The sequence below is a fragment of the Panthera onca genome, chromosome E1, assembly GCF_046562875.1.
Source record: "Panthera onca isolate mPanOnc1 chromosome E1, mPanOnc1 haplotype 2, whole genome shotgun sequence".
NCBI lineage: Eukaryota > Metazoa > Chordata > Mammalia > Carnivora > Felidae > Panthera > Panthera onca.
In genome coordinates, this window is record NC_138352.1 from 16,706,932 (window position 1) to 16,733,750 (window position 26,819).

General features: G+C 53.4%; 1 protein-coding gene across 4 annotated transcripts in view; it reads right to left on the bottom strand.

Moving 5' to 3' along the window:
• The window catches only part of ANKFY1 (ankyrin repeat and FYVE domain containing 1), a 76,428-nt gene that overhangs the window by 7,040 nt on the left and 42,569 nt on the right, over positions 1–26,819 (bottom strand). For all 4 annotated transcript variants that reach the window (XR_013552159.2, XM_078437952.2, XM_078437951.2 and 1 more), the window contains 15 exons: positions 25,451–25,574; positions 25,184–25,333; positions 23,835–24,000; positions 17,973–18,177; positions 16,857–16,925; positions 16,436–16,635; positions 12,402–12,499; positions 9,728–9,935; positions 8,736–8,834; positions 8,398–8,551; positions 7,630–7,798; positions 6,763–6,881; positions 5,507–5,663; positions 4,690–4,890; positions 3,110–3,286 (listed from right to left, as the gene is read on the bottom strand). Coding sequence is in view for 3 of the 4 variants with exons in the window: in XM_078437952.2 (XP_078294078.2) it covers positions 3,110–3,286; positions 4,690–4,890; positions 5,507–5,663; positions 6,763–6,881; positions 7,630–7,798; positions 8,398–8,551; positions 8,736–8,834; positions 9,728–9,935; positions 12,402–12,499; positions 16,436–16,635; positions 16,857–16,925; positions 17,973–18,177; positions 23,835–24,000; positions 25,184–25,333; positions 25,451–25,574 (2,296 nt within the window). In the remaining variant the exon portion in view is untranslated. The remainder of the gene's footprint in view (positions 1–3,109; positions 3,287–4,689; positions 4,891–5,506; positions 5,664–6,762; positions 6,882–7,629; positions 7,799–8,397; positions 8,552–8,735; positions 8,835–9,727; positions 9,936–12,401; positions 12,500–16,435; positions 16,636–16,856; positions 16,926–17,972; positions 18,178–23,834; positions 24,001–25,183; positions 25,334–25,450; positions 25,575–26,819) is intronic.

Genomic DNA, 26,819 nt, shown 5'->3' on the forward strand with positions numbered 1-26,819 from the left:
CAAAAACAAAAATGGCAGAGGGGCACCTGGCTGGCTCAATCACTAGCGCATGGACTCTCGGCCACGGGGTTGGGGGCTCAAGCCCCCCCCCCCCGCCCCGCCCCATTGGGCAGATAGCTTTCCTAATAGAAAATAGGGGTGCCTGGGGGGCTCAGTCGGTGAAGCGTCCGACTTCGGCTCAGGTCATGATCTCATAGTGTGTGAGTTCGGGCCCCGTGTCGGGCTCTGTGCTGACAGCTCGGAGCCTGGAGCCTCTTCGGATTCTGTGTCTCCCTCTCCCTCTGCCCCTCCATTGCTCTCTCTCAAAAATAAACATTTAAAAATAAATAAATAGATAAATAAATAAATAAATAAATAAATAAATAAAATAACTAACAAATAAAATAAAATTAAAAAACAAAAATTAAAAATAATAAAAATAAATTTTTATTTATTTAATAAGTAAATATTATTTAGTAGGTCAAGCGCCCTGAAGGCTAGCTGTGCAGCACGTCCTGGGGCTGACAGGAGACACCAGCAACCACAGCACTGAGGAGCCAGCCAGGTGACGCCAGGCCCGTAGCTCTGGACACGCTCCGGCTTCTCCGCTGCTGGAAGGATGAAGGCTGCTCACTGTTCTGGCTCTGAAATGCCACCCTCTACAATCTGGTCCCCAACCGCCTCTCCAACCACATCTCCTACACTCTCCCCAAATTTCAACCACTTTTCTGGTGAAAGCACACCACACGCACTGTCCAGGCTCCGCATCCTGGCTCAGACCGCTCCCCTGCCCGGTGGCAGCATGTCCTCTGGGAAAAGGCAGGCTCTGGAGTCAAGCAGAAGTGGCTAAAATCCCAGCCACGCTACCGACTCCCTCATAGTCTGGGGGGGCGGGGATTCTTTCTGACCTTACATCTTCTCCTTTGTAAAACGTGAAAACTTTCCTACACCTTTCTGCTTTTGAGAAGTAAGAGTGGTAAGCTCCTTGACATAAGCATTGGTGGTGATTTTTTGGATCTGACTCCAATAGCAAAAATAAGCAAGTGGGGCCACAAACTAGAAAGCTTCCGCACAAGAAAGGAAACCATTAACAAATGAAAAGGCACAATCTACTGAATGGAAGAAAATATTTGCAAATCATGTATCTGGTAAGGGGCTAATATCCAAAATACATAACTCACTGCAACTCAATAGCAAACAAAAACAAAAACGAAAAAACAGAGGCACCTGGGGGGCTCAGTCGGTTAGGCATCCGGCTCTTGATTTCGGATCAGGTCGTGATCCCAGGGTTGTGGGATCAAGCCCTGCACTGGGCTCTGTGCAGAGCGTGGAGCCTGCTTGGGCTTCTCTCTCTCCCCCTCCCCTGCTTGTATGCGCCCACACACGCTCTCTCTCTCTGGCTCTCTCTATCTCTCTCTGTATACATTTCAACAGCAAAAAACCCCACCAAATACAATTTAACAACAGGCAGAAGAACTGGACAGACGTTCCTGCAGAGAGGACACACAGACGGCCGACAGACACGCGACAGAGATGCTCCCCGTCGCTCATCATCAGGGAAGCGCAAACCAAAACCACGGTTAGCTGTCACCTCAAAATGACCGAACCCACAACACGAGAAAGTGTGACCGTGAGCGAGGACGTGGGCAGGGAGCGTCGTGCGCCGCTGGTGGGAACGCAAACTGGAGAACAGCGTGGAGGCTCCTCCACACGTTAGAGGCAGAACAACTACCCGATCCCGTAACTCCACTTCTACGTGTTCATCCAAAGGAAAAACACTGTTGTCGTTTTTTTGATAGAGAAGAAAGCTTACCGCGTATACTGTAAAAAAGCTTTAAAACACCTTTTCTGTCACGCAAACCAGCCAACCAACCCAGCCACCACCTTAACTTTGACAACCTGGGCCTGCTTTTCTGACCTCCGCGAGAGGGAGCCGCCTCCGGAGTCTGGGGGCCGGAACCCCACCTCGCGCTGCACAGCTGGGACGCCCCAGGGTGCACCGACGGCCCGTCCACTTCAGGCCGGTCCTGCAGCCCCGCCCCTCACTGCCCGGCCCCCAGCCCACGCCGCAGCCCGCCTGCGCCAGGCCACAGACTGCAGGCCACGGCGGGCGGGGGGGCAAGGGCTCTGGGGCCCACGCGTGTCCTACGTCGCTGGAAAACCACCATTCTGAAAAGCTGTCTGCCCCCCCACCCGTGTTCACTGCCACATTATTTACAACAGCCAAGATATGGAAACAAACCAAGTGTCCACCGGTGGATGGATGAGTGGACAAAGATGTGGCACGTGCACAAAATGGGATATTATTCGGCCATAAAAAAGAATGAAATCCTGCCATTTGTAACGACGTGGATGGACCTTGAGAACATTCCACTAAGTGCAATAAGCCAGACAGAGAAGGAAAAATACCACGTGATCGCACTTCTTTGTGGAATCTTAAAAGCAAACCAAAAAACCAAACTCCTAGATACAGAGAACAGACTGATGGTCCCTGGGGGCAGGGGGTGTGAAATGGGTGAAGGGGGACAAAAGGGAGAAACTTCCGGTTATAAAATATGTTAAGTCCTGGGCACGTAACATACAGCACGGTAACACGGTTAATTATACCATATTGCACATCTGCAAGCTGCTAAGAGTAAATCTTAAAAATCCTCCCCACGAGAGAATCTTTTGTAACCACGCGTGTGACGGGTATTAAATAGACGTATTGTGGTGATCGGTTTGCGGCACATACAAATATCGAAACCCTATGATGCGCACCTAAAACTGATACAACGTTACAGGTCAATTCTACCTCCAACGGTGGACGCGAGAGCCCCTGGCGGCCAGCGCAGGACGCAGACGACAGAGGTGGGCCTCCCTTCCCTTGGCGCCCCGGGCCGGCCTCGGCCACCCAAGTCCTGCCTTCCCTGGAGGCCTCACGCCAGCACCTGCCCGCACAAGCTGCCTGCTGGGCTCTGAGGACACTCTGCCCACCGACACAGCTGCTCTCCCCGAGGGCACTGGCTTAGTTCCCCAAAGTCGTGCTGGCCTCGCACAAAACCTGGCCCAACACCTGTGACGAGAGCTTCCGCACGCACCACGACACGGGCGGTCCACGTGTTGCAGGCAACGTCTCGGGGACACTTACCAGGTTGCGGACGATAATCTCTGAACCTGCTTGGACAGCAAGGTGCAAAGGGGTCAGCTTGGAGGCGTCCTGGACTCTGGAATTCACATTAGCCTGGACGCTGATCAGGAACAGGACGCTTTCAATATCAGAGTTCTGGACGGCCACGTGAAGAAAATTCCGGCCCTTGTTATCCACCTAAGGCAACAAGCGGGAGCCTGCTGAGCACCTGTGAGCTGTGCTGGCCACGGGAGACGTGCCAGTGTGGCCGCCCCTCGGCTCCAGGAGGCTCCCTCCCAATACCCAACACGGCACACACACCACACACACACACGACAGACCCTGTCTGCACACGCGTGTGCCCGACTACGTGTGCATGGCCACACCCCCCTGGCAGGGGACAGGGAGCCCTGGCATCTTCCGGCAGCAGAAAGTATGGATTCGGAAAGTTAAGAAAGAGACCACGTGCGGGACGGAAGGAGGAAGGGGTGCTCCAGGAAAGGCAAAGGCGGAGACCCGCCTTGGGAGCCCCCCCGCCCCCCCCGCCCCCCACCGCTCTGGCGGGACAAGCACCCAGCACCCTGGAGCCACAACTGCAACACCAGCCTGACCCCTGAGCGGTTTTGGAAAGTTTCCTGTTTACGGAGCTGCAGGAGACGACACACTGTGGGGGACAGGCCAGCCGTATGCTGCAGACTTTGCTCCGCGGACACGGGGCAGACGGGAGCTGTGGGTCAGTGTGAGCACGCAGGGTGCCGTGAGGGGCAGCAGCACCCCACACCCACGCCTCACACGCGTGCAACCCCAGCACGGGCTGCTGACCGACACAAGCAGCATGTCTCCCAAGGACTCTCGGCTACAGGGCCCGTGTCACACGGGGCGCGAGAGCACCCAACACCACCCGAGCAGGGGCGAGGCCAGCAGCCACACAGGTCCGTCCCACGCAAAGGCCGGTGCTGGAGACGATTTCGCTTGGTTCCACATCACTGTCATCGGGGGCTTACTCGTGAACTTGGCGGTGCTCTCCAGGCCAACAGAGACCCCAGTCCCGCCTCGGACCTGCCGGGGGGCCGGGGCGGAGGGGCCACGTCCCACCCACCCCGCCCCCAGGGCAGCAGGTCACCAGCCAGGCCCAGCACCCGCTGGAGACCCACCGACAAGGTCAGGCCCGAGCCTGCTCAGCCGGACGATGACAAGTCCTCAGAGACCTTCCCCCCAGAGAGCTGCCCCGACGTCACAGCAACAGCCCAAGCCCCGTTCAGATCTTGGCAAGACACTCACTCCTAGGGCCCTGAGACCGGGCAGAGGCACGCACGACGTCACGTACGACACCACAGAATTCCTCGGCCAGGGCAGGGCCACCTGCAACCTCCCCGTGCGTGTGGCACGACCACGCGCAGGCACACAGGGCAGAGCACCAAATCTCACAGGTACCGACAGGCCATCTGAACGGCCAGACCTCAAGGGAAGGGAGTGTAATTTCAACACGAAGGTCTTCACGTGTGAGGGACCCGTGTGGCAGGGGGCTTCTGTTTGGTCTCCACGTAACAGGTCCTGCTGAGCTCGGGCGCCAGGCAGGGCACTGGGTGCGGGTCCCTCACCTGCTCGGCAGCCCCAGGCTCTCGCTTCAGGATGGCCTCGGCCGCCCGGTTGTTCTTGTACGTCATGGCGCAGGCAAAGGGGGTCAGCCCCTGTCTGTCGCGGACACTCAGGCGGACGTCAGGGTGGGAGATCAGCAACTGAATGATGACACTGTGCTGGTTGCTGATGGCCACGTGGACAGGTGCCCTTCCTTCCGCATCCTGTGGGGACAAGGCACAAACGAAAGGGGACCTGGGAGAAGCACGAAGGAGAAGAACTTTCGGACGGAACCGGGTTCTGGGATTCAATGCTGCCACCTTGTGTTGGAAATGAACTTTCAAAGAGGCCAGGCCCAGAGAAGACTGCAGGCCGCTGTCACGACCCCGTGCTCCAGTGACCCGGGGCACAGACACACTTCGTTTAGAAGACGCGGGGTCAGCCCGCCTCTGAGTGACCCCACTTCCTCTCCGGCTGCAGGGCAGCAAATGTCATCCCCCACAGGCCAGGACACATAACTCACAGGGGCTCAACTGAGCTACTGGGACATTCTCCCGAACACAGTGCTCAGCTGGAGACTGGGACAAACTCAGTGGAAACACATGACCAACGGAGATAAAAGGCAAAGAAAAGCTGACTGAAGAAATCCTTCTCGTGCTACAGAAAGAACAAAGGCACAAAGTGGGAGTCTTCACCTGAAACCCTTACAATTCCTGGGCAGGCTGCACGACCCAGAGGAAGTCGCTCCCCCCGCGTGTCCCTTAGCCCCACCTGTGGCCCTCGGAGATTTCCCGAGTTCTGGGCTCGGCATCTACCTCCCTGGAAGGAAACTCTCCGTACCTGCGTGTTTACACTGGCACCAAATTCCAGAAGACACTGCACCGTCTCTTCCAGCCCCCAGGAAGCTGCCAAATGCAAGGGCGTTTGCCCGTCTCTGGCCTCCTCCTCCCCTTCTCCATCAGCACCGGGCTGTCTGGGACTGTTCACGTCGCAGCCGCTGAAAGCAGGGGGATGAAAGGCAGGCTTCGAGAGCAGGCTCCCGAGGCAGCCGAGGGCAAGCTGATAAAGGTCACAGCAGCGGCCTCACACGATCCAACAGAAAAGCTGCTGCCCCCGGATACGGAACGCTGGGCCCCACCCCCCTGGATTTCCTTTTCGGTCTTGGGGGCAGCCTGGGCAGCAGAACTCCTAAAAGCTCCCCAGGAGATTCGTATGCATTTAAAATTTGAGAAACGGGTGCCGGGTGGGGGGGGGGGGGGGGGGGGAGGGCTCAGTCAGTTGAGCGTCTGACTCTTGACTTCAGCTCAGGTCATGATCCCAGGGCTGTGGGATCAAGCCCTGCTTGAGATTTTCTCTCTCTCCCGCTACTCCTCTCCCCCCACTCGTGCTTGCTCTCTCTCTCAAAAAATTAAAGTGAAAAAGTAAAACATCAATAACCTTTGAGAAGCACTGCTCTAAAGGTCCCTTCCACACATGCTTCCCTCTGGGTGTGCCATGGGCCTCCCGGGGTTCACGCACTAGGGGGGGTCCTGCAGAGGCCATCTGGTTTCCTCCACCCCGGCCTCCTGGCTGCACTGTGTCGACTGGTCTGAATGGACTACGGGAGCCTCTGTGGCCCCCCCGAGCAGGAAGCTGGCTCAACTTCCTGTCTCTGTTACATGGGCACACAAGCCCCTCTCCTCGCAAGCGACTCAGGTTCCCTTAACCGGCTGGCTTGACAGGGCAGTGACCCCTGACAGCCTTAGCCGGGGAAGTCAGACCAGCCAAGGCCTGCCGGGCCTGCCAGGACTGCAGCCGGATGAAATGAGAGGAGGGCTGGCCGCAGTAAGAAGGCACGAAGGGGGCGCCTGGGTGGCGCAGTCGGTTAAGCGTCCGACTTCAGCCAGGTCACGATCTCGCGGTCCGTGAGTTCGAGCCCCGCGTCAGGCTCTGGGCTGATGGCTCGGAGCCTGGAGCCTGTTTCCGATTCTGTGTCTCCCTCTCTCTCTGCCCCTCCCCCGTTCATGCTCTGTCTCTCTCTGTCCCAAAAATAAATAAAAAACGTTGGAAAAAAAAAAAAAAAAGAAGGCACGAAGGGACATGTGGGCCTCTCAGACCTGCGAATAAGAAAGCAGGCAGTAGACTCGTTGTTCTCGTCGATGGCCCTGTGCAGGAGTGTCTGAAGGCAGCCGCCCGGCCCTGGGCCCCAGCACGTGGCATCACAACCGTGTCTGACCTGCAGAAAACACACGTTACTCACAAAGACTGCCCAGTAAAGTCAAAGATTTTATTACCATCTCTGAACTCTCTATGTACCCCATCACATGCGTTGTTTCAGGCACGATACAGTGGATAACTGGCTGCCGATTACTTTAACCTGTATCATTCGTTAGTCCTACAAACACACACTCATTAAAAGTGCTCTGTGCAAGTTCTTACAGCAGGTCCTGTGGGACGGGTTTGGGAAATACGAGACAGATAGGTTTATCAGTGTCCTCGAGAGCCGTGGCCCAGGAGGGACAGAAAACACCAGCTACCCCGCCCCTGGCAACACACCTGCAATGAAAAGGTCATCCCGTGACAGATGCACGATCCCTTAACGTCATCTCAGAAAAGCTCAATGAGGCCTTCCTGGGGCCTGTCCTCTGAGCAAGGGAGGCAAACCAGGGGTCTGGGGACTTATCGCCGTGGTGAGAGCAAGGGCAGCCCACACCAGGTACCCTCTCAGGAGAAGACTCCTGGGGAGACGCCTCCGCTCTCTGGCTGCTTGCAGGCAGTTCCCACAAAGACAGCCTAAAACCCAGCGCTGGCCAAGAGGACGCTGAACTCCCCAGTGTCTTACACGGGACTTTCAACTGCTCGCCCCCGACCCAGGTTGCGGCTCGCAGACCTCTCGCTCTGCCACCACTCTGCAGACACCAAACGAGTCTCTGACACGACACGTCCCCACTTGTAAACAGAGGCTAAGGTTGAGCTGGTCTCACCAGGGTGGACGCGATGTCCTCCAGATGGTTCGCCAGCGCGAGCCACAGCGGGGGGTTCCCCTTCTCGTCTGGCACGGACATGTCCGCTCCACGCGTGCATATGGCGTCCACGACGAGTGGGAGCTGGTTCCTGATGGCCAGCTGAAGGGCCGTCTCCCCATCCTGAGTCCTGCGAGGACATGCACGCCTAGACGCACGTCCGTAGCCGGACTCGGATGAGAACCCTGCCCCTGTGGGCGTCCCAGACGCCAGAACCCACCGGGTCCCCCAAACCCCTTCACTCACGCTAATGTGCTTTCACGGCGATTCGGCCTGTCGGTAGCATCTGCCCCGCCTGCCTCTTAGGAAATAGAGCCGTGCCCCTTCTTGCACCAGGAAGACAGCTGACCAGCCCCTCCCAAGGGTGCCGAAACCTCTCGAGCACACAGCTGCTCTCAGCAGCATCTCCATAAAACGCCACCCCAGCTGCCCACGTGACAAAACCCTTCTTTTACCACTCAGTCATTCAGGGTCACCTGACGTTGGAGATAAAGATATGTTCCTTTTGAGAACACAAAACCAACAGCAACTTAACTCCGCATTTTCCCCGCAAGCCTTTTTGACAGCTCATTTGTTGGAATGTTCTCGGTCATATACGAAATCCCCATGTGAACAACTGCTTCTAGACTGTTCTTTTAATGAGCTTTGCGCGGTATGTGCAGGAGTCGCCACCCCACAGGTCAACGAGATGGCTGGGGTGCTGCGGCAGAGAGGGCGGTCCCAACCCACCTGACGTTTATGTCTGCCTGGTGCTCCAGGAGGAAGAGCGCGCTCCTGCTGTCCTGCCGCTGCATGGCCATGTGCAGCAAGGTCTGCCCGTCCGACATGGCGTCGTTGATGCAAGCGCCGGAACCCAGCAGCTGGGCTGCGATCGTGTGCATGCCTGGGAAATAGACAGGCCCCAACGGACACAGGCTCAGCGCTTCCCACTCCCTCAACGTGTCCCTGCAACGAACACGCCCCCTCGACTTCTCAAGGCCGGTTTTCCACCAGGTGGAACAGGCTCAGCCCTCACGCTCCCCGCCCCTCCCCTCTGCCCAGAGTTGGGCAGCTCCGATTCCCCTTACCGGTCCATAACGCCAGGCCCAGCACAGTCTGGTCTCGGGAATCCTTGAGGCTGAAATCCGGAATGATTTGCAAGTTGTTGGTAGCATGAAGCGCATTAGCTAAAATGTTTAAAGGAAAAGAACACTGGATTTCACCATCCCACGGATCACATTTAAAGAACTCAAGACAGTAAGAGTTCACTTTCCAGCTGACTGACTGGCTGTAACACAATCACCTGTCCACAAAGAGAATTCATAAATCTGGTGGGGAGTGGAAGCCAGAAACCTGGTGTTTTGGAGCAAAGCTTATGGGGAAAATAAGGGTTTTAAAGCTTAAGGTACTGTACCTTCTCAAAAGGAAAACGCTGCTATGAAAACACACACATGCTACCTGACTGCTGACAAGAGGCTCAAAACAACACCCAGCAACGTTCTCCTGACGCGTAACTCCTACCACCTTACAACTGCTGGGAGGACTAAGAAAAAAGTACATTCTATCCAGAGTCCCACTTCTGTCCACAAGCACGCTGCTAAAAACTGCTGGCCTTGACAAGGACGCAGGCAAGAGTGAGACAGGTTTCAGGGCAGGAAAGAGGAGAACCCGGGGATGACCTCCTGAGGGAAGCGGGCCTCCCCGTCCAGGGGCTCCCCTGGCCCGCCTGCCAGGGAGACTGAGGCACACGGAGCACCAACCAGCTCGTGCGGGACCTGCGGCCGGGGCGTCCCTGGACACTGCTCACGCCGAGGCAAAGCTCTGGGAAAACACCCAGCATAAGAGAGAAAGCAGCCCAAGGCTCTAACACCATAACCGTAGAGCCGGAACGGGCAGGCCCCATCCTGAAAACGTACACGGGGAAACACAGCCATCAGGAGCCAGACTGTGTGCTTCTCCGGTTTGACTGAGAGGATCTGCAGTAAGAAAACTCACAGCTGGAAGGAGCATCAACTCCGCAACTGACGACTCGACACCTACTGTTCAAGGTCAAGGAGAGAGGCGGTCCCCAGCTCCCTACCTTTCTGCTCCAGGATGACAGACACCACGTCCGGATGGTTGTGGGCAATCGCCATGTGCAATGGTGTCTGCAGGTAGACGCCGTCCCCTGAGCCGGCCGGGGACGCGGCCTCCTCGGTCTGCAGGTTGGGGTTGGCCCCCTGCTGCAGGAGCTCCGCGGTGAGGCTGGCCAGCCCATGCCGACAGGCCGTGTGCAACGGGGTTTCTCCCTGGACGGAAGCAAACGGCCCACTCAGGGCACACTCGTGCCGGGAGTTTCCGTCAGAGGGCTGAAGACAGCCTGTGTGCTGAGACCCAGGTCCCCGGGGCAGCCACAGCCCTGGGCCCATCCTGTCCCCGGCTGTGACTCGTCACACGCCTGGTCTGTCCCTCCCATCCCTGTGCCATCACCCTTTGTTTCTTTAATGTCTTCCCCTGTGCCCTCCAAACAGCCCTGTGCTTCCTGTTGTCCGATGACCTTCTTAATTAGCCACCCTTCACTTTGTGTTTGTAACTATCTTGCTAATTATAGACACAACTAATTAAACGACAGCAACAGACGACCTCCAAGCGCCACTGAAATAAGCCCCACGGAGGCCGGAAGAGCCGGGACCGCAGCCCTGCGGTGACAGAGCCACCAGTCTGACCACCACGCCCCTGTGGCCCCCTTCCCCACCGGTTTTTCTGACCGGCTCACGTCAGCCCCATCTTGAACTCTCATCAAGACCTCCTTCTCGCACTTCTTAAAATTAAAAACATTTCAGGTTGGCCTTACGCATACTTGATTCCATATTCAAAAGGACAGGAACGTATGTGACAAGTTTCCTCTCGTGCCCTGCCCCCACTGCCCAACTATCCCCCCCTAAAGAACATCATGGAAATCACTGTCCCCAAGGCAGTCCCTCCTCCTGGCAAAATCCTCTCTCCCTCTGTGGGCCCGAGAGCTTCCCCACCTCTGCGGCCCCTGCTTCTGAAAGCCACAGCCGGTAGGAGTGCAATTCCGCAACTCCTCTGCACGCGGTCTCTGTGCCGCCAGATTCAGCGTCTGAGGTCAGGACAGGTCGTTCCTGGTCCAGATGACTCTCAGGGGCCCCGGCCTCGACTTCAGCGGTGCGCCCGGCCCGCCAGCTTCCCAGTAGGCTCTCTCAACTCAAATGACCACACCGCCAGTCTACTCAAAACCCTTCACGTGGGTCTTCTCTTCCCACAGGATTAAGTCCAAAGAACTCAACCAGCGTTCCAGACCCTTCTCCAATGTCACGCTCACTTGCTTTCAAGGCGGGTCTCTCCTGGCGCATCTTAGGGTTCTCCCAGTTTTGCTACAAAGGGCACCAGACAAGGGACAGCTGGCAGACCGTGTGAGCTCCAGAAAGGATTTTGTAAAGCTGGGGCACAGGGCATGACTGTGCGCTATCAGGAGTGGACAGCAGGCACATGACGATGCAGGAAGAGACAGAGACACAGAGACACATGATGGCAGAAGCAAAGTCAAGAAGGCCACCACTGCACTCGGACACGCCACGCGGCTGGAGAGCAGGCTGTGTGCAGATGCAGGGGCACAGAGGTGAGCGGGTTTAATGGTGGGGGGAGCGGGCTGCCATCTCCCTGTGCTTCGAGACACCTCGGTGGGTCTCCCGTTCAGGCCGACTGCCCGTTGCCTTCCCGGCGCAGCTAAGACCACATGCACCCTTCCACCCTGGACCCGAGTCTTAATACCGGCCCCGTTGCCTCTCGAGCCACGGAGCCTCCTGGAACCTCAATGTTCTCTGCCCCGAAATGAGGGATTTGTGGGTGCCAAAAACGTCCAGATCCACTCTCAGGTTAAAAGGGCTGTGGGGCGCCTGGGTGGCGCAGTCGGTTAAGCGTCCGACTTCAGCCAGGTCACGATCTCGCGGTCTGTGAGTTCGAGCCCCGCGTCAGGCTCTGGGCTGATGGCTCGGAGCCTGGAGCCTGTTTCCGATTCTGTGTCTCCCTCTCTCTCTGCCCCTCCCCCGTTCATGCTCTGTCTCTCTCTGTCCCAAAAATAAATAAAAAACGTTGAAAAAAAAATTTAAAAAAAAAAAAAAAAAAAAAAAGGGCTGATATCCTCAAGGCTCTTAACACAAAGTAGACACGAAATAAACGTGACCTCACGGACAAGCACAGCCTCCCTACATGAAAATGGCAAAGTGAAAACAACATCACGTGGTCTCCAGCGTCCCAGAGAGCGTGCTAATCCGCACCCCGTGACATCAGCATGAAGCCCACCTCACAAATGAGGAAACAGAAGCTCACAAAGCCTAAGATCACGCAGGGCAAGATGAGAAGGGGCCTCACCCCGAGGCCCTGTTGCGAGCAGAGCGTGCGGTCCCACCCCGAGACACAGACTAAACCCGCACTCACAGAGCAGACTCCAAACGCAAAGCACGTAAATAACGGAGATGCATTTGTGGCCAGTTTCTGTGCACGTGCCTGTTACTCTCTACTAGACCACCAGGTCCACAGGATCTACTTTAGGACCCGCCGTTCCACAAATGCTTAGCAAACGGCTGCTGAATGAATCAACCAACCAATATTTGGGGATAAAACACCCGTTTCGCCCTGGCTTTTTCACCAAGTGCATGTAACACAAACTAAAAAACAGACGCTTTTTTTTCCCCACACATCCACCACTGCCACTCCTTCCACAGACCACAGGGCTGCGGCGTCACACTTACCCACTTGTTTCTGTGGTTGACGTGGGCTCCACTGGTTGCCAGGAAAAGAGCCGCTGCCTCGTTCCCGGCTTCGGCCGCCCGCTGTAGCAAGCAGTTCCCTGGGAGACAACGGGCAGAGACACAAGCCCTTCCTCGCCACCGTCCACAACTGACGAGCCCACGTGGGAAGTCCACACGGGCCCTCTCCACAGGTGGACGCAGACACTGCATGGGCCTGGGAGGAGCAGAGGCTTGGTCTGGCCGTCAGGGGACGTGCACTCTTCCCAGACCTGTCCTCCAGACGCCACCAGGACCAGAGGGAAGCTACGTCTCCCGCCAAGGTCTCAACAGCAACGCTCCTGACGTTTTGGGCCAGGTAGAGCGCTTTGTTGTCAGGGGTCTGTCCGGCACACTGTACGACAACTAGATGCCAACGGCATCCCCGAGCTTGCTGTAATAGGCAAACACGTCTACAGATGTCGCCAAATGTCTGGGGGGGGGGGGGGGCAGCTGTCTGGGAACCTCTGGGCTTAGAATGGCCACTTTGAAGACCTTGTGAGCTGACGTTCTACCAGAAAATGTCCTTTTATTCCTAAGGCCTGAAACGTATTTGTTCTTGGCTTAGAAATGTTTTGTTTAGCATTGCCTTATAAACAAGAATCTTAGAAAGAAGCAAAATTCTCTTCTTCTTTCCCTCGTGAAATGGTTTTAGCCCCAAGGCAGTGTCTCTCTATTAAAATCCTCTTCCTTTTTGGATACATACAAAGTATCATGTTCTACAGCTGTGCTCTTTGAATTTTTTTTTTTAATATGTATTTATTTTTCAGAGAGAAAGGGACAGGGAGAGAGCGAGTGGGGGAGGGGCAGAGAGAGAGAGGGAGACAGAGGATCTGAAGCAGGCTCCAGGCTCTGTGCCTACAGCAGTGAGCCCAATGCGGGGCTCGAACACACAGACTGTGAGATCATGACCCGAGCTGAGGTCAGATGCTTAACCAACTGAGCCACTCAGGTGTCCCAAGCTATGCTATTTGAAAACTCAAATTAAACTCCAGGACATAATATAGGTAAAGAAATGGGACAAACACTGTTTTCATACTGTTTTCCCTTCTCCCTCAGGGAGAGTGTGACTCCACCCCAGGCATGAGCCATCCTAACTCAGAGACCCTAACAAGCGCCCTATAGTCCTTCTGGCACACACAAGACGTAAACATGGCCTCCCGATCGAACAAAGGTGACCTTCGACTGCTAACACATAAGAAATGCTGAGGAACAGTGGACTAAGGCCAGCCATTCTACGCATACTGAAAAATGGAACAGAGGAAAAATAACCCTGAACTTGTCCTAAAACTCAAAGAATAAAGTATTGACAGAACTAGCAAGACAACAGATAAACCCATAACCACGATGAAGAATTTTAATATATTCCCAAAACTGATAGGTCAAGCAGTCCAAAAGTTAGTCAGTTACTGTGTATGATTCACACAGCATGACGAACAAGCCTGATGCACGCACATAAACAGAGCACGGTGCACCCACAATGAAAAGATGCTTCTTTCCAAGTACATGTCACACTTCTGTAAAAACCCGATCTGTAAGAACCTAACGTTCAAGTCCTAAATATCAAAGAACCAATTTCTTATATAATGTGATGCCCCGATTAAATCAGAAATCAGTAGGATGCCTGGGGGGCTCAGTCAGTTAAGCATCCGACTTCGGCTCAAGTCACGATCTCACGGTTCGTGGGGTCGAGCCCCGCGTCGGGCTCTGTGCTGATGGCTCGGAGCCTGGAGCCTGCTTCGGATTCTATGTCTCCCCCTCTTTCTGCCTCTCCCCCTGGTCGTGGATGTGCACGCTTTCTCTCTCCCTCAAAAACAAATTTAAAAAAAATCTTTAACTTGACCTTTAGTTAAATTATTAACTTCTTTCAGGGAAAGGGCTGTTTAATATCCATCTTTTCTTGGCCAGTTTCCCTCATCAGTGGCACATTGCAATGTTGATTACAGTGGGATCCTTCTCCTTAAAAATCCCCGTAATTTATTTAGTCAAATCAAGGAAGTATTGACATTAAAACAGTGGTTCTCAAAGTGTGATCTCAGGGTTCCTAGGGGTTCCTGCGCGTCTTCCGGGGGGTCCGTGAGGTCAAAACTATTTCTGTAACCACCACCCCTGACATTTGCTTGTCCCCCTGCACTGACGTCTGCACTGCTGATGGTCAAACTGGACCCGAACACAAATAAAGGAGGGGCCCCAAATGCAGCAGCGGTCCCTGGGTGACTACCACAGACCCCATCAAAACGAGAGCACCTTCACTCAGGGTGGCCCTTGACAAAGCAGTAAAAATTGCTAAAGTTCTTCAATTTCAACCACGAGTGCCTGTTCACAATCCCTGTGACAAAATCACGAGGGTGCAGGGAGTTGCATCCGGCCCCGTGTGATGAAGTACAGGAGCCTCGAGGAAAAGCCCAGAACCACTGCCTGGGCTGCAACACTGAAGTTTTCCTCAGGCTACACCAGCTTTGTGAAAGAATGACTGATTAGCAAACCATGCTTACCCAAACAGGAGTATCGGACATTTTGCTGAAAATGAACGAAGTGTGCTTTTCTCTTTAAGGAAACAATCGGCAGTATCTGTACCAAATGATAAAAGTTGACCTTGCAAGTGAATATTAGAATTTTGGAAACCTTTTATCCAAAACTGCTACTTGGACAGCTTCTCAACACTAGAATACCTTCCTGATGAGATCGATAGTGATATTAGTAAATGTGATTCTAAAATAAAGATTTGGAAGATCTGCTCAAGTCAGCAAACCAGAATTTTTCAAACAATTAAATCACGACGTTTATAAAATCACATACGGAGAAAAGTTCCATCCAAAGCACAAGTGAACCATGGATTTTAACTGAAGAGTCAGAAAAGTTCATTGATCTGGTTTCAGATTCTACACTGCAGTTAACTCACACTCCCTGGGGATCTCTGCTCGCTGTAGAAGTAAAGAAATCCGTCCACAATGATCTGAAAAGGCTCCAAAATACGCCACCCTTCTCCACCTACATTAACTGTGGGAGGGTATGTTTTCTTCACATACTTTAACCAAAACAACACACGTCAAAAGGGTGAAACGATGCAGATATAAGAAGCCAGTCACTGTTTTCTTTTGAACATTATTCTTCATAAAAAATGCTATATGCTAAACATACAATGGTTTATTATTTTCTAACTTAATACACCTTTTAAAAATTTCTCAGTTTTAATTCTAGCATGTTAAATATCAAAGCTACAACCCACTGAAACCAAAGCTCTTTGGGCTCTAATTTCTAAGAGTGTAAAAGGAGTTCTGAGACTCACCGGACCAAACAAATGGAAGTGTTTCTGCTGAACCGACCTGCAGTCTGGCTAAACTTCTTTTATTTTATTTTATTTTTTAATGTTTCTTTATTTATTTACAGAGAGCGAGAGAGAGAGAGAGAGAGAGGGAGAGACACAGCGTAAGCAGAGGAAGGGAAGAGAGAGAGAGAGGGAGACGCAGAATCCGAAGCAGGCTCCAGGCTCCGAGCTGTCGGCACAGGGATTGATGCGGGGCTCGAACCCACAAACCCTGAGATCATGACCTGAGCCGAAGGCGCCCCCTGGCTAAACTTCTTTTTTTTTTTTTTTTTTTTTTAAATTTTGTTTAACGTTTATTTATTTTTGAGACAGAGAGAGACAGAGCATGAACGGGGGAGGGTCAGAGAGAGGGAGACACAGAATCTGAAACACGCTCCAGGCTCCGAGCTGTCAGCACACAGCCCGACGCGGGGCTGGAACTCATGAAACCGTGAGACCATGGCCTGAGCCAGAGTCGGCCGCTTAACCGACTGAGCCACCCAGGCGCCCCCTGGCTAAACTTCTTAAAGCATAAGATGACACGAAAACAACCTGGGCCCTTGCTGGGGTTGCAAGCACAGCCTCACTCGCACCAGCACGCCATTCGGCTGCTCAGTTTCTGGCGGAAGGGCTGGCGTGACGCCTCGTGGCCCCTCCAGCCCCGAGCCCAGCCCTGGGGCCCACGCTCTACCTGTCGCGGCGTCGGGCGCGTTGGTGTTGCTGCCGCGCTGGATGAGTCTCGCCGCAAAGCTGTTTTCGTCAAACGACGTCCCATTCAGCACCGGGAGGTCCTCGAAGGGGTTCACCGAGTGGTCGGGAGACACCGTGACGTACTGCACCGCGAGCCACAGGGCGGTGCTGCCCTCGTGGTCCTTCAGCTCCAGGTCCAGCCTGGAAGAGGGGAGCGACGTGACGGCAAACGTCGCCTCCGCCCGACACCGCGCTGCCAACGGGCTCGTTCTCTCCTCACGCACATCTCGAATGACAATTGTTTACTCTGCTTTTACTTATTGAAACGCACAACGCTAGACGGCGAAGACGCTTGAAGGGAATTCCTTCCACTCAAGGCCCCCCCCCCCCCCCGCCGTCTTCTCGATGCCGTTGGTGCGTACCGTTTGCACTGCAGCAACTGACTGAACACGAGTTCGTTCCTCGCCATGATGCACAGGTGTAAGGGAGTCCTACGGGGGGAAAGGAGAGGGGTCAACGCAGAAACGGGCTCCGCGCAGGAGAACCCCAGGCCGGACCACCACCGGCAGGAACCCCACACTCCTCCAACAGCGTGCCTTTGCGCCTCGGCAAACGGCCTTCCAAAACCACGACTAAGTGTCAAAGGATGAAAATGGTTTTGTTTCTTTGTCACCGTTCAGTCAGCAGCCAGAAGGACGAGACTCGACAGAAGGAAGAGACAGAAAACACTGTCCCGTTAAACGCTGACGCTCACTCACTACCTGTGTTCTCACACCAGCAGTTTCTAGCACACGTACGCGTGTTTTCCCCACCTACCCTCCACGATTCTGAAAAGAAATGCCTTTCTTCCTGTAACTCTGTTCTACACAAGCACAGTCAGAGCAGCAACAGGCCGGAATCCCGGGCCAGGACGGATTAAAGCGGCTTCTTTTTAGCCCTCGAGTGCCCTGAAGGGGACCCCCTGCTGGCACCTGTCCCAGAGGCCCGGCCACCAGACTCACCGCGGCTGGGGAAAGTCAACGTAAAGAATCAACACAAGAAAAAAAGGAGGCAGTCATCTGGGGAAACAGAGTAGTTATCAAACGATGCTGAGAGTTCACGAGACCCACGTTACTTGAGTGTGAGATCCGTCACACGCGTTTTCCTGTTCTGCTGTGTGCCGCGCTGCATGAGGCAGGTACACGCACCAGAGGGGAAAACCCCACAGTGTGACCTCCCGGAAACACTGGGGACGGCTGTGAGATGGGGCGCATCCCCCTCCGAGCGCCCCCGCCAGTTCTGACCCAGGTGCCCGCAAAGGGTGCCCACGGAGGAGCTGGACCAGTGACCCCTGCAAGTCCACGGACCTCGGTTCCCAGCACGGAAACAATGTCCCCAGACGCCTCTGGGCTTTGTCAAGCCTCCCATCTGCCTAACACACCAACGTCTGGGACTTCCACGAACACCAGATCAAGTAGCGAGCCCGTCTGCTCGTCACGTGCCGCCATAAGACACTGTTCTGGAAACAGCGCTAAGAGCAGCCCGGTGACCCCACTAACCTGCCCTTGCTGTCTTGCATGTTGGGGTTGGCACCGGCCTGCAGAAGGGCCTCTGCGATCTGGGCCATCTCCGACATCACGTCCGCGGAGTGTTTCTTTGAACTGTACAACGCCACGAGGTGCAACGGTGTCTCCTGGGCACCCAACGTGGCGGCATTGACCAGGGCCCCGTTCTTAATGAGGAAGGTGGCAGCAAAGAGATCTCCTTGAAAAGAAACAACAGAAAAAATGGTTACACACGACAACGCCAGGGCGAGCTACGCTGGCCAACACTCCTCGGAAAGTCAGAAACCGCAGACAGAGAAGAGGGACAACCGGGCATGTCTACGCAGAACCTTCAAGATCACAAAGTCACCTGCTTGAATTCCTGAGGACCCGCCGTCATCTGCAGCCCCCTACCTCACACCACCACCCCAGTACTCCGGGCTTCCAGGCACAGAGGCCCCTCCTGATCACCACCTCTCGGACAGGGTTTCTAGATGCCTCAACACGATCCGTGTCGCTCCCTTATCTCCTGAGCACAGTCTTACCGCCAGCGTGCTGTACTCGCGCACAGGCTCCTGTCCAGGGTATGACCACACCTCGCTGACTGCTACCACACACATTTTTAAAATCTTCTCAGCTTGTGACATACACACATAACAGTCTCAACAAGAAGTTTTCAACGAAATATCTGGACACATAATCTGCACACGTTGCTATTTATAAGAACGCCACTTGGTAAACGGTTGTAAAAACAAAACTTCTTCCTAAGTCCCCTCCATCACCTTAATTCTTGGAGAATCTATAGGCAGAGAAGTCTGCCTAGAGCAATGTACAAATCCCAAATGAAGTCTGAATAACTTCTGCAGAATCCAGCAAGTTCAACAGCTCTAACTGCTTACTGTCTCTGACTATGCAGCGCTCGTGGGAGGAAAAACAGAAACTACTTTGACATCCTGACAAAAGGCCAAGAGTTAAGTTTACGTAAAGATATTAAAGGTATACAATTCTGAAAATACATGGGGATCTTCAGAACCAAGCAATCTGACAAGTGGCAATTTAATGTTAAAAATACTTGTGGAAAACCAGTTAAAGCAGACTTGTCTAACTTGGAAGGTGATAGGGATTAATTAAATTTGTCATAGAAGGTTACTCAAAGTTCAATTTACCTTGGATTTAGTTCCACTGACATGTTAAAACATGCAAAAACAGTCCCGATACATAAAATTAACATTCCTTAAGAAAATAAGGCACGAATAGCAATGCATCCTAAGGTAATGAACTGTGAACAGAGCAATCACCCAGTTACGAATGCACTGTGCTCGCACTGAGGCTTCTGTCTAGCTGCAGTGGGAGGCGGGGGTTTCTTCTGGAGTCTGCAGGCAGTGCCCCCATGAGCCAACCCCTCCCGGGACAGGCCAGACCTAACTTCCGGGTGTGCCGCAGCACTTAGCTAAGTCATGCCAAGGATTCAGAGGTACTTTCTGTAGATTCTGTCTCCACTCAAGGTCTACAGGATGAATTTCGTACAAATCACATCCTTCTTCAGCTGGAAGATCCCCAAAACGCACAACAACCCCCCAGGTTCATCGGGTGCCGTGACGGCCTGCAGTACTGGAGTCTGCTGGCAGTCTTGGGTTGGACACCAGGCTGTGGAAGGCGTTATGGAACTTCTTCACTATATACATCATTGGCGATGGTGCTCTTTCCACAGCTGATCTGTTTTTGTCTTTGCAGCCAGACACGTGCACCTGTCCCTGAATCTGTTAGTGCTGCAGATGGGGGCTCCTTTGAATCACAACTTCTACGTGACGATTTTCTCTTACAAAGTCACTCACGAGAAGTTTTCTTTGATATCCGGCAACATCATCCATCGGCTTCAACTGTACTTCTGCGTCTCAACATCTAGCATGGGGGTTGGCATTTCTGGAGTGGCAAAGCTCTCATGTCTGTTATCTGTGTTCCTAAGCTCTTTTTCATCTGCAGGTAGGGGTTTCCTCTGGTCTTCAGCGGACACGGAATTTCAAAATCAGCTCGTTTTCAGCACCTCTCAGCAAAGGGCCCAATTTGCTGAAGAATGTGAGTGCTGGTGTGGAGGTGGTCAGGCCCCCACAGGCCCCTGAGATGCTCACTGGTCCATGTCTGATTTATCCTTGCAATTGCCACTGTCTTCTACAAAACAGGCACCAGGGAAATGTTTGGGAAGAAAACCAATCGACTGGCTCTGATTCCCATCAATTATGACTTCAGGTAACTTAAGATTTCTCTAACCAGCCCCTTCTGTTTTTTTTCCTGGCATCTAGAGGAAAGTGCAATCTTTACCAAAGTCACACACAAAAAGGACCACAAATCAGATTTCTTCACAACAGGACACTGGTAGAGGTGTGAAAGCAACTAATTGGCATATCAGGGGGGAGACTGGGTCGGGCTTTGCTGTTTATAGATACATATACACAGTGGGCTTCCGGTAGGCTCTGACAGGGGGAGCAGCCCCCACAGGGATTCAGTCTAAGACAGAATGTATACAAATACTAACAACAGAATACAATATCCTAGAGAAAGCCACCTATATTCTGGAAGTGGAAAGAAAATTCGGGACTGCTGGGACAGAGAGACCTGAAATGAAAAGACCGATGTACACGATGCTGGGGGAGAAGTGTGGCGTTTTCACACCTTTGAGCTCAGCAGATTCCAAACGAAGAGAGAAGCACAGTAAAGCTAAGACCCCACAGGCTGATAAAAAACTTCCCATACACGGTGGAATACAAACCGGGCAAGCATGCCCCCTGAAACAAGGGTCCAGGACTGCCGATCAACAGCTGGACAGGGATGGATGAAAAAGACACCAAAACTTTATATCGTTAAGCCCTCTTAAAAGAATTATGGCTTTTAAATTAATTTATTAATAAGAGCCAGAGATTTTTTTTTTTTTACTTAGACAAATATATGCACATAAATACATGCACCCCTCCTCCCTCCCAAAGTTATTTAGGAATTATTGGAAATTGAAAATCGGTGATGTTTTACATGAAAAGAAAGTCAGCCCCTGGGCACACAGCCCAGAGGGAAAAGGACAAGGAAGGAGCAGAACAAAGGAGGGGGTAGGAAACACCAACAGCACCATTTACAGTTTCTGTCAGTAAGAAAACATCTAAAACATTGTAGAAAGATTTCCATCACAAACATTTCAAGTAAAAACCGTTTGGTGCTTACGAGCTAGTTGTTCCCACAACCTGGCTCGGCTGCACCGCCCGGCGCACGAGGAGTCACCGCGCTGACGTCCACACGAGCGTCCTCCCAACAACACCAACACCAAACTAAAATCCACATCAACGTCCCCTTCGGTGCAGCTTCCCGGCTGGAGCCGTGTGCGCGGGGAGGGGCCCCAGGCCCTCGGGGTACTCACACGGAGCCACGTGCAGGGAGGAGGCCCCAGAAGCTCGCAGCGTTCCCACGGACGGCCTCACACTGCTCCCGGGAGAGGCCCCACGGTGCACGGACTACAGGCAGGGAGACAGGAGGGCCCACTCAGAAGCCCGCTGACCGGCACTGATTCTCCGAAGGTCGATGCTGATGTTCAACGGCAAGGATTCACCTTCGGGCCCAGGCCCGGCTCGTCGGAGGCGGCGGCCGCCCTCCGGCCACACGTGTGCCTCCCGTGGCCTCGTCCACAGACACTGGCTGCCCATTTCATTCTTCACAGAACTGACCGCACACATTCCCGCGGGTGTCCGGAACCAGACCCCCATCTCACACAGCAAAGCTCTTCAGGCAGATGACAGTGAACTTAGAGTAAGGTTGACAGTTAAATTTAACTACGCTACTCAGTTCAACCACTTGGGAAGGTCCACGGACGACAGCTGGAGCTGAGGAAGGGACAGGGACAGCCGTCCCTCGGGAACTGGAGCTGGTCCCGGTGCGCCAGTGCGCACCCTGGCAGGACGGCGCCGCGCGTGCTGGGAACACTGGAAAGCAGAAGGACTCCCACCCTGCACGTGAGGGAAAGGACACCCAGAGGGGACCAAGTGGCCCGTCCAAGGCACTGAATGAGCGCACGAGCCAGGACTGAAACCCTGGCCCACCCCAGCCCCGACGTCAGCGCTCCGCCTACCACGCCGTCCCGCCGCCCAGGGCCGGCAGCGGTGTAGACCCTCACACCCCCACTGCACAGACTCGCAGGCAACCGACCGACTCAGAGTGGAAGGTTCGTCGCCTGAAAACAAGCATCGAAAATGCGCTGCCAATTCGTGGGAACTCTCACAACTAAGCAATCACCAAAGTATTTAATACCTCGTCAAAGATGTTTTCTCGTCGCACGTAAGAATTTAACTCCTTAAGAAACATAATTCTTGAGACTTTTTTTTTTTTTTAAGTAATAAGTAGATTTGTTTCCAAAATAAACATCTCAGACACTAGACGCCAAGAAAAGCTAACTCCCCACGCGGTGGGAACTCTTCCCACTGTACACACACCCAGTGTGCTAACGGCTTTGCACAGCACAGGGTGGCGCCTGGGAAATGCGTCTGCCCTGGACGCGGACATAATCCCAAGAGTTCCTTCCCGACCACGAGCAACATTTTCCTCTCCATCAGCCAGCAAGCTTGACGCCCTAACGCAGGGCTTTGGGGGAGATTTATGGTAAAACCTTTGCCCAAAAAGAGCAAAGCCACAGCCGCCTACAGGACTGTATTTGAAGAAACTACGTTCCACCAACCAGGAGCAACCTGTGAATGAGTGAGTGCCTATATATGGCGACAGTGTAACAGTGAGAGTAAATACAGGAGTGACAGTGCAGCAGCACGATAACAGTATAGCAGCAAGGCATAATGATAAAAATGGCTGTAGAGTGGGAAGGGTGAATACACGGGATTAAGATGTGGGGAAATCAGTACGTTGTCTTTTTTTTTTTTTAATGTTTATTTACTTTGAGGGATAGAGAGAGACAGAGTGTGAGTGGGAGAGGGGCAGAGAGAGGAGATACAGAACCCAAAGCAGGCTCCTGGCCTGTCAGCCAGGCACGGGGCTACAACTCATGAACCACGAGATCATGACCTGAGCTGAAGTCAGACACTTAACCGACTGAGCCCCCCAGGTGCCCCTGGTACATCCTGCCTTTGACGTCTGCATGTAAACACAAAAACGGCCATGGCCAAGTACTCCAGCCAAGTCATCTATCCCTCTACAAAATTAAGACTTGGCATTTTTGGAAGCTCTCATTCCAGGGGCGGGAACTCTGCCCCTAGACAGCTTCTCATTCTGTCAAAGACGATTACTGCAAAGGAGAGTCAAGCAGGATCCACTTGGGACTTAACGATTGAGGACACCACGGTTGGAAAAATAAAACAAAAAAGACTAATATTCTTTTTCTCTTGTAATTTAATTAAGAGTAAAGTGTTTTGACCTTCATTCTATCGCTTCCATATTCTTCCCACTATTAACAACAACAGGCTCAAAACACAGCTACGATTTCAACTAACCTTCCTACGACGGAACGAAACTTTATCCCTTTGCCATGAAAGAAGTCTAAGCTGGACAAGTGAAAACTCCGAATCCAAGACCATGTTTCAACACGCGTGGTTCTGATGCTTTCCCTCTCTTCCAGCCACAAACACAAGCGCCACTAACGCCATCCTGGAGAAACGATGCACCGGAGATGCGAACACGTCACGTGCCTACAAGGAAGGGTCCTCTGCGGCAGGGCCGACGCCAGGAGAGCCCAAGAGACAAGGCGCAGCGCAGCTTCTCCTGCCCACCGACCACAGACTCGACGGCACGAGCGGGCTGAAGCAGCGTTTCGGAATGTGTGCAACAGGGGCAGAGGCTTCAAGAGTTACTTGGACTAAAGTAAGCTCGCTCGCGGGGGGACATGCTTCTTCCTACCTCTTTGGATTCCTTTGTGTAACAGGCTCCAGCCATTCCTGTCCACCATGTCCACATCGGCTCCGTGACCAACCAGCGTGGCGGCGATGCTCTCCAGTCGCCGTGACAGGGCCAGGTCCAAGGGGAGGTGTCCGTTATGATCCGCTTCGTTCAGCTTCCCAGGGAGCTGCACAGGTAGGTTTGTAAATCAGCACCCGGCTGGCAGACCATACAAGCGATTTTAACGTCTGCCCACCGGACCCTTACACACCTTCTTTCACATAAATGCCAAATTCTAATGCCGTTAACTGTTCGCTCGACAAATTCCACTGAACTGACCGCCTTCTGCCAGGCCTCCGAAGGGCACACGCCGTTCAGGGAGCACAGGATCAGTGGGGGTCACAGAGCGGACACAACACCATGGAAGACAACGCAGGGCCAAGAGGGAAAGGAGGACGGTGCGGGAGCAGCACAAAGGCCAGGGCAGAGGGCAGAGAGGATGGGAACAGCTAACGTGCTCGCAAAGACTACGGCTCCATATGGAACTCCCCTCGCAGATACGGGACACCCACAGGCCAGCGCCCCTCACTGCCACCTTCACTTCTTCATTGGGCAGTGCAGTCCGCACAGTCACAGCCCCTGGAACCTGCATCACCGTCCGCAACCGAAGTGACTTTGCACGTGTCACTAAGATTGAGGACCCTGGAGTGGGGACCACATCCTGGACTACCTGTCAGATCCCACGTGTCCTTAAAAGTGAAAGAGGGGAGCGGAAGGGCAGACGAGACAGAGGTGACAGGAGGACTGGCTGTGCTGCCCCTGGCTCTGAGACGGGAGGGATGTGGTGGCCTCCAGAAGTCAAGAGAGCCCCAGGTTAAGCCAGCTGGTCCTACAACCACAAGGAAGTGAATTCTGTCAACACCCCCAAACAATCAGGAAACGGGACCCTCCCCTAGAGCCTCCTGCCGACAGCCGGGTTTGAGACAGGCGATGCCTGGACCGGGCTTCCAACCTGCAACGCCTGTAGGTTAACACATCTGTACTGTTAACCACTAGCTTGTGGCAATTCCCTAGAGCAGCAAAAGAAAACAAAGGTGGATGTGGGTGCCTGGAAGGAAGTCAGGTACCGCTGCAGCCACTACCTCAACATGTGGACGTGGCTCTGCAAGCGGGCATGGGCAGAGGCTGGAAGATTTCTGAGGAGCGTAGCAGAAAAAGCGCAGACTGTGCTGAAGGGACTCCTGGGAGACACGTGCACATCAGAGAGTGCGCCGCTGAGGGCTCGGAGGGAGCGGGGGACATTCAGAGAAAAACAAGCGACGTATGGTTTTCAGAAAAGGTAGGAAAAACGGAAAAAGCGGCTACGGTACCTGTGAGTCCATTTCAATTAGATAGAGGAAGACCACATCCTCTCTCTCTACTTTGATAGCCTTATGCAACGGGTACTCAGTCTTGGATTTGATCATTTTGTACAACAACTGGGCACTCATGCTGCTGAAGTCCTCCTTCCGTAGGTCGTCCTGAGGACAGAAGGCCAGTGAAAAGCAGAACAGACCCAACAGACCAACAGCAACAACAACGGACGTTCTGACTTCCCGCGAGGCTGCTTTGCTCACAGCCCTCCATCTCTCACCCACCCAGTGGCTGGCGATAATTTCCGCACAGTAGTTCATCAGCGTGCCGGCACTCAGTTCCTCCGCGGTCTGATAGAAGCGAATACAGTTCCTGACGTTCACCAGAGACATGACACCCTTCTCACATCTACGAGAGAATGTTAGTGATGAACAGTGTCATTGGGACAAAGAGAGTCCCAAGTTAGTAAACCAAAGCTGCAACCTGAGTCCCGGCCAGCCGTGTCCAATAACCCTGAAGTACAGGGAGAAGCAGAGGAGTGATGGATCGGTTCCAGCAGAGGTACCGTGTGTTAGAAGTACCAGCCTCTCATTGTATCACATTGACCGTTCTGGTCAGAATCAAAATAACCTCTGAATAGTCAACCCCAGCCCCCCAGCTGCCTCGAAAGTAATGCCATGGAACTCACTGATCATACACAGCACCTGCAACATCACACACTCGATGGGTCACATTCGCTCCTTTGATATGTAACCGTATCGTGTGGACCTGCGTGCAGTTCCCACCAGCACATCTCCGTTACACGACCAGCAAGGCTTAGGCTTAGCTGCAGACATGAGCTCTAGGCCTCGATAAGGATCCCCTGGAAGTCCCCCCTCCCGGAGGTGAACTATATGGTATGTGAAGCATCACTCGGTAAAGCTGCTTTTAAAAAAGTTTTTTTTAACATTTATTGATTTTTGAGAGGCAGAGACAGTGTGAGTGGGGGAGGGGCAGAGAGAGAGGGAGACAGAATCCGAAGCGGGCTCCAGGCTCCGAGCGGTCAGCACAGAGCCCGATGCGGGGCTCAAACTCAGGGACCGTGAGATCGTGACCTGAGCCGAAGCTGGAAGCTCAACCGACTGAGCCACCTAGGCGCCCCTCGATAAAGCTGCTGTTTACAACCCCACTTACCAAATAGATCCCGCAGGGGCACCTGGGAGGCTCAGTTGGTTAGGCATCCAGCTCTTGATTCCAGCTCAGGTCACGATCTCACGGTTTTTGAGTTTGAGCCCCAGGTCAGGTTCCACACTGCAGGTGTGGACCCTGCTTGGGATTCTCTCTCTTTACCCTTCCCGCCCCCACGCACATGCACTCTCTCTCTCCCAAAAATAAACACACACACACACACACACACACACACAAATGGATCATGTACGTAGACAACTGAGTTTCATCAAGTACAACCTAGTCCACCCACAGAACACTGCAGTATACACACAATACACCCGTATTATACACACGGTACACACGCGGTTCACACACAGTATACCCACAGTACACACGCAGTACACATGTGGTACACACAGTATATATGTAGTACACAGAATACACACACAGTACACATGCAGTACACACAGCACACCCAGAGTATACCCAGTACACCCCAGTACA